Genomic DNA, 8164 nt, shown 5'->3' on the forward strand with positions numbered 1-8164 from the left:
CTCATTGTACCACCAGAACTAAGGAGTTCCCCCGAGACCATTGTGGACAAGCAGGGGGATCTTCATTGAGCTGTAGGGCCTGCAGCAGTAAGCTGCCGCGTTGATTCACTGGGAGACTACTCACGGTTGACAGAGCTTGACCAGATCCTGGTCTGTGGTTCCTGGATGGAGGCCACGGATGTACAGGTTGGTTTTACTCAGTTGCTCTCCCATGCTGCCACTGCTGCCTCCGCCATTGCTGCTGCTGGTTGTGGTGGTGGCAGGGGCGGTGTTGGGGCTGGGTGGAGCCATCTGATGGCTGGAAGGAGACGCATAGGCCTGCTGTACCTCAGCCAAAAGTAGAGCGGGAAGAAGAGGGAGATGGGGAAGGGAGGGGAAAGTGACACTTTAAAATGGTGTACGGTCACGAACGAATGATCATCTAATGGAGCCATGAAACATGTATGAGTGCACCGGCGGTGCAGGATAGATAAACCGGTTTGTAATCGGAGGAGGGGTGTGAGCCAACCCAGCAGAGTCTAAACAAGAGACCTCGTTCACACAAAATCAATTAGGAGGACAATTAGCCAGATCAACAGATAGCAGCAACTAGCCAGCTAAGCTAATGGCCTGGTATAAGTATTGAGCAGCAAGGCCACAAAGTCAAGCAATGCTACCTTATCTAGCTGTGGTGTGTTTCAGAGGGAAACACTGTGCCTTGAAGGCCTAATGAGGGTGGAATATCATGAAAGTCTTCCAAGACCTATTTAGAAGCTCACACATACTTTGGTGTAAATAATCAATTTCACCAGCTGCTACAAGCCTCGGGCGACGATTCAGTTGCATTAATATGGATTCGGGAAGGAGAATCTGTTTGATTTAAAAGTTGGTCTGACAACCAAAGTTCACCCTTATTTTATACAAAACAACAACCACAGAAAAAGCTGGCAGGCTGCTGTTCCAGGAAAAGGTTGTTATTCCAAATTTTTGCATTTTCCAAATGAACAGACCTTAATTAGCCTCATACCAAAGCCTTCCTGCTATAAATGCTGTATTGTGTTATCAGTCAGTGGTGTCGTAAGGAGGGGTACTAGCAGAGAAACTGATTAGTCAGGGTCTCCACACAACAGGGTGGCTGCTGAACCACACAAGGTCACCAGAGGACCACCCGCCTATTAGACCCGGCTCAAACAGAGTTATATCCTCTCTCTTGTTCTGCATCGGGACCAGCCCACTCAGGTTTCCTCCTAGCTTCATCCACCCATAAGCTTAAAGCATGAACTATTTGTGTCTGTGTTGAAATGTTAAAAGAGACACAGCTGCTAGATTTTGAAGAATAATTAATTATGTTTTGCATCCCAGCTAACACTTTTCTTCAAACAATGTGATCAAGCAGGCCTCATAAAATACTACACCTGCTTCGTCCATTTGAGGGAGTCACCATGACTCTAACAGAAGCTTTTCATCTCCAGCTCCTCCTTTAATCTCTCTTTCTCCTCCTCTGTAGTTTGTTTGTTGTTCCCTAATCACAGACTAACCCTTCTCTGAGCCTTTGCCTTTCTCTCCAGGCCACCCGTGCAGCGCTATCAGCAGGGAAGCACCTGCGGAGGCCCAGGAGATCGCATCGAGGAGAGAAGCACAGCACTATGCCTGGACCTGGTTCATTGAGGCATTGAGGTCTGTCTAATTGGGGCCTGAGGTTGTTATCCCTCTCATGTGCTCCCAGTCAGAACAGCAATGTCTCATTAATGCTCCTCTGGTAGGCTTCTTCTAAGGAGAGTATGGCAGTGAGTCAGATTCAACCCTTCTCCCCACACCCTTCCACCTCCTTCTACCCCACCCCCTCCACCCTCGGTACACCCCCCCCCCCCCCCCCAGTATGTAACCCCCAGCTCCAGGTGTGGTGCCACCCAGGCTCCAGCTCCAGATGTTGTGCCACCCATGCAGATTGAAACCAGGTGTGCCATTGAAGTGAAACTGTAACGCACCGGCATGCCAAATGTAAACAAACACAAGCATGCATATGAAAGACAGACAATAATCTACTGCATTCTAAAGGGTAAATAACTTTTTCCATTTGACTTTAAAGCTTAAGTTTTACTTTCCTATTCATTCATATCAGAGACACTTTGATCCAAAGCGACTTAGTGATTTTTTTGGTGGTAAGATGAATGTCATGGCTAGAACTTCCTCATTCTGGGATTGTGTTCGATCCCAGAACCTTCAGATTGGAATTCCAACCCCCTAACGACAGGGCCATCCTGGCCCCCGGGGTCTGAGGGCTGGCTGACTAGCTGGAATGTGCAGCAGTACTATATGTTTTGTTTCAGCTGCCGATCAGAAATCAAATACAGCGTGAGGTTCCTGCCTGTAGTGAAGCATCCCCAGCGCTATCTCTCCTAATCGGTCAGCCGGTGCCCTGAGAATGACCTGCTCGGATTTCATCGACGTCCTCTCTACTTAATATCGGGGGGCGGTGGCTGCTTAAAGGATGGCCCACCGCTAACGTACACAAGACAGGCACATCACAGCCCTCTTTACTTTCCCACACGTTAAGCAAATATTTATGTTTGTCACCTCAGGACGCCGTTGGACCCAGAATGGTCTAAGGACAATGAGAGAGCTGTTTATGTGCGCGGCCAGCATTCCTAAAACCATCAGCGTAATGTTGATCTGTGCCCATCAATAAATAGATGGTAGAAACCTTAAGCTAAAACAAGGAGGAAGCATCTTGCTCTGCCACACAGAGCACCATCATGCATTATGGAGGAGAGTCTTCCACGCTGACTGAATGTCAGCAAAGACATTCCGGAGTATGACTTACTATGACTAACCAGTCCGGGTAGCTGGGAAACGTGCACCACTTCTTGATGGCTTCCAGTCATCGCTTCGCCGCTGGCCCAGAATTGAGCTTTTACATTCATCTTCTAGTCTACTACACAATAATACACATTTACCAACACATGTAGTGCACTTTCTTTAGGTTGACTGTTGTATTATTAGAATGATGCCAGTCGGTTGTAAGTACAGTATGGAAGGGTGGGTGGGGCAGATTGTTTAGAGGGAGGAAATGCTGGAGGCAGCAGGACTGATGAGGTGATTACAGCATAGGATGGGAGGTGAACTCAGCAGGGAACTCAGGTGACTCAAGGACTTGACCAGAGCACGGGGCAGGATGTCTGGATCTCCACAAACGCTAGCTCTGTTAGCTTCTACTGCAGTTGCTGTTCTATTCTTGACTCTCAAGATTGGTTTTGGTTTTAAAACTGAAGTAAAAAGTAGTTTTAGAGTCCTGCTGGCGTAACTTACCATCGAGTAGGGCTTGATGCATACATTTATTTTCAAATATATTTGGTGTAGAATTTATTGGTTTTGTACTCAATCAAAGGGATTTGGTTCACTATCACATCAAGAGCAGATTCAGCCTATTTATAGCACATATAATGGTGTATGCATTTGAGATTCACAAAAAATCGAAACGTGACTGAATGTATAATGGGTTTTAACCATTTAAAATACATATTATAATAACACGATAGACTAGTCTATATAACACCACTCCCGTTACTACATAATAACAATCTACCGAAAATATCTCAGACAAGAACACATTATTACAATGTTAAACATGTGCAATGTCTTTTGAACAGGTCTTTCCCTGTGCATCCTACCTGCTTGGTGAAAGTAGCGTTTAGGGGCATCATGGTAAAGATCATATTCGTTCTTCACAGCGCTGTCTTTCTGTTAATTGTGTTCAGTATGATTGAAAAAAAAAAAACGATGTCAGGAATAATGAAGAGAGACATGAATCCTTAGCGACCACAGTCTCTGGGTCTGCCTTCAGTCAAGCGCCTTTAAAGCAAGACATTCCTCAAAGGACCTGCTAACAAGTTGTATCCAGCGGTAATCAAGACCCAGAAAACGGAAGGAAAAAAGAAAAAGGAAGCCACGGTTTGGTTTTTAAAGTAACAGATTCACCTTCTCAAGAGCAGCGACCAGCAGATCCCTTGTCCATGTGAAATGAACCAGTGACAACCAAGAAATCATGAGAAACAGACTGGGGGAAAGAGAGGGGGGGGGGGGGGGGGGGGGCAGGGAGGGGTTAATGGAAAGCAGAAGAAAGGGTGAAAGATCTCTTAATCCTTTTCTTTACTCCACCCTTCACTTTTCTTTGCTCAGCCCTTCACTTCTTGAGTAAAAGAAGAAATCAGGCCGGGGGTTAGCACTTGACATTGGAGTTACACGGAGAAATAAAGTTTAATTATGAGGCAAAGGTTTTGATTTGGGCAAAGGAAGACAGGCGTCTTTGAAATTAGCACATTGTAAGAATTGGGAATTCCAGGAATTTCATGCCATTAATCTCAGCAATCTGAATTCCTTCCAGCCTCGAGGCTGGGAAGATAATACCACAGGAAAGGAAGGAGGTGTTAGATTTCAACACATATTCCAGGAATTCTCTACTCATTGTGAGTCAGTCTCACGGGCTACAACATATTCAACATACAAGGAAGATATATTATCCATAGTTATTCTTAACGCAATGTGAACAGTTACATTGGTCGTAATGCATGAACATTTTAGACTTTAGATGATTTTTAAGAACATTTTCATATTTTCATGTCCCTTACGCAACTACAGAGCGGATCACTTTGGGTGACTTTCTCCACACAGTGCGTGTAATACTCAGTCTACGGTGTTTGTAGCACATTATCCAACAGTAACATGTTATATTTCTCTTGAACTGTTTCCTCTTTATTCATTATTCCATCCAACGCTCTCGGTCATCATAAGGACTTTAGGGGTGGGGCATATCTCAACGCGTAAAAGAGGGAAAAAACTTTACTAACTTTATGTTTATCTAATGCAACGTTATGCGCAAATACGAGATCGATTGGGCTACACACCATTTTATACTGCCAATTATAATAACATGATAGTTGAACAGTTTCACCGAAACATTTACATACAATTTGCGTGCGTATTGAGTCATCCAGGATAGAAACAGACCGTGTCGCTCCAAACACAAAGATCAACCCATGGGTCCATTGTAGCGGTCCTCTTGTTTGTAGTTAGTGTCTCATTACAACTACAATAACTACACAACTGCATTAAATATTCACCAGCTAGAGTTTATACATGGCCAATGATCCACTTTCAAGGACACTGCAGGCTTCTACTCGAGCAAAACCAAAATGCAAAGACAGAAATCGAACACTGTGCCGAAAACGTTGTTTAAAGAGAAGAATAGGTCAGCGCTTTACCTTCTTATTGTTTCTGTTGATATAACCGTTGTAGGGGTTGATTCCCGTCCTTGGCGGCACCGAGAGCAGCATTTTCACAGCAGCACTATGTCCGGAGCGGAGACCACAGCCGAGGCAGCTGACGTCAGCGAGGGAGACTCAGCCTGGAATGGTGGAGGTGATCGGAGTGGCTCCGGTCGCTCCCTACAACTGTGCGTTAAAAAGCGCGCTCAGGGCACCGGAGTTGGTCGAAAACCGACGAATTACTAATGTTCATAACTAGTATCCCTTATCACCTGAAATACATTTGTTCCAATTCCCTTTCAAAATCTAGCCCTACATCTTTCCAAGTATTGTCTATCAATTTATCTAATGGAAATGTTGTGGTAAACTGGTATTTGAAATACAAATATTTGTATGAGCAATACGAATATCTCTGTTGTCAGATTCTGATCTCTCATAAAACAAAAAAACACGCACACACACACACACACACACACACACACACACACACACACACACACACACACACATACCACATCAGGCATACACATATGCATGCATACATACATACATGCAGACATACATACACACATACTTACATACATACATACATACATACATACATACATACATACATACATACATACATACATACATACATACATGCATACATACATAAACACATACATACATGCATACATACAAACATGCATACATACATACACACACACACACACACACACACACACACAAACACACACACACATACATGCATAAAGTACATGCATAAGTACACTTTTGCATTATACAAGCCTATAACCCAGTCATTGATGTTTTGTTCTACTATAGAGCTATTACTATAGCACAGTTAGAGCACACACAAATGTTTATTCCTCCATATGTGGAAGTGTGTTCTGTTGTGTTTTCCCTGCCAGGTCTGCTGTGGGTCCTGCTTTGCCCAAGGACAGTTTAGAAAGTAACTCAGTCAGCAAAATGTAAGAATCAGCCAACCCCCAAACACACACACACACACGCACACACACACACACACACACACACACACACACACACACACACACACACACACACACACACAAACACACACGCACACACATACACAGAGACTGTAGTTAACCATAGCTACAGTGCGTGTGTGGGACGAGCACCAATCTGTGACTAGGTCGACAGCTCTGCCGATTCATTCCCTGTGACCCCTTAATAACGCATTTCCCAATGCATTATTAAAGGGTTACAGGGAATGAATCGAAATCCCAATTGGAGTGTAGTAGGGTATCTGAGATGGACATCTGGATAGGCAACATGTGTTTCCATGAGGCGTGGTGATGCTCGCACCCTTCTCGCTTTCTGTCATCTCTCTCTTTGTCTCTCTCTTTCCGTCTCTCTCTCTCACTCTCTCTTCCTCTCTCTATGCTCTGGCAATCTGTAGTACTCCGTTTGGGGGGTTGAGGGGGGAGTCACAAATGTGAATTTTTTGTGTTCCACTGGGGGCACCCTGTCTAAAGGGGTGTGTGGGGGAGGAGCCAGGGCGGGGATGCTAGGCTAGGGAGGGAGAGGGAGAGAGACGGATAGCTTTGGGGGAGCATACTCCACATTCCTCAGGTGTTGTCTAGCTGGCTCAGTAATTACCTCTCTGTGGAAACAACTATAAAACAAACTTCTTGGAGTAGGCTACAGAGGAGAAGCCAGGCTATACACACAGACACACAAACACACACACACACGCACGCAAACACACACACACACACACACACACACACACACACACACACACAGGCACATACACACACCAAGACCATCACACACACACACACAGACACACACACACACACACACACACACATACAAAGACACACAGGAGGTAATCGAGGAGGTGTATGAGCGGAGATATTGTGAAGTTGCATCGGTGCAGCAACATTTGTAAATAGCAGTCTCTGTCTGCTTGTTTGTTAGTTTGTGCTCTGTGTGTGTAGGAGCATGGCCCTCCCCAGGCTAATGACAGGCTAAAGGTAACCATCACCCCATGGTCCTTCTCTCATCTGCTTGGGGATGTCCCGTTTCTCACAGTGGTCAACCTTGAAACCCACACACACATACATGCACACACACACCCCACACACAAAGAAACAATCAGTTAGACTCACAAACATAACTCAATCTATAGAGCATATGGCCTACTCGTCTGATCCCTTTTAATCCATGTGTAATACTTTGCTGGAATTGCAGTTACTTCTTTATTTTTGGTACCCAACAAAAAGTACACCACGAAATATGTCCACTCCTCGAGGAATCTCTCTCTCTCTCTCTCTCTCTCTCTCTCTCTCTCTCTCTCTCTCTCTCTCTCTCTCTCTCTCTCTCTCTCTCTCTCTCTCTCTCTCTCTCTCTCTCTCTCTCTCTCTCTCTCTCTCTCTCTCTCTCTCTCTCTCTCTCTCTCTCTCTCTCTCTCTCTCTCTCTCTCTCTCTCTCTCTCTCTCTCTCTCTCTCTCTCTCTCTCTCTCGTGTGTGTGTGTCTGGAGAGCAACATGTGGTCGGGGAGTGTTTACGCTGGCACTCCTTCAAGCTATCTCCCACACAGCATGTTGGCGTCTGTTGCTGCCTGATGACAATACTCCCCGCCCCTCCTCCTCCCCCTATGAACCCGGGCATTGTCAGGTCTAGGTGAGACTCAATTATAATGTTTATTTTCAGAGGAACGGCAGACGGAGGAGAGGGGAAAGTTAACGATGTTTAAAAGTCAGACGTGTTGTAGCCGTTTAACTGTTTAATTGCCACAGATATTTTCTCGTAAATGTCGACTACATTCAGAGACAAAAACAGGAGCTTGGCTTCTTTGGGTTCAATAGGTTTCCCCCAAATATGTGACGATTTAAACGTAGGCTTTAAATCCTACCGCTTTAGTGGTGTTTTACACACCAGATTGTCCC

General features: G+C 45.0%; 1 protein-coding gene across 1 annotated transcript in view; it reads right to left on the reverse strand.

Annotated features, from left to right (window-relative positions):
• The window catches only part of rbms2b (RNA binding motif, single stranded interacting protein 2b), a 17397-nt gene extending 12001 nt beyond the window's left edge, over positions 1 to 5396 (reverse strand). Inside the window, 2 exon segments of the mRNA XM_079741180.1 lie at positions 125 to 321; positions 5241 to 5396. Coding sequence (XP_079597306.1) covers positions 125 to 321; positions 5241 to 5312 — 269 coding nt within the window. The 5' untranslated portion in view covers positions 5313 to 5396.
• Positions 5397 to 8164: the final 2768 nt, after the last annotated feature.

The sequence above is a fragment of the Pollachius pollachius genome, assembly GCF_949987615.1.
Source record: "Pollachius pollachius genome assembly, chromosome: 8".
In the NCBI taxonomy this organism is placed as follows: domain Eukaryota; kingdom Metazoa; phylum Chordata; class Actinopteri; order Gadiformes; family Gadidae; genus Pollachius; species Pollachius pollachius.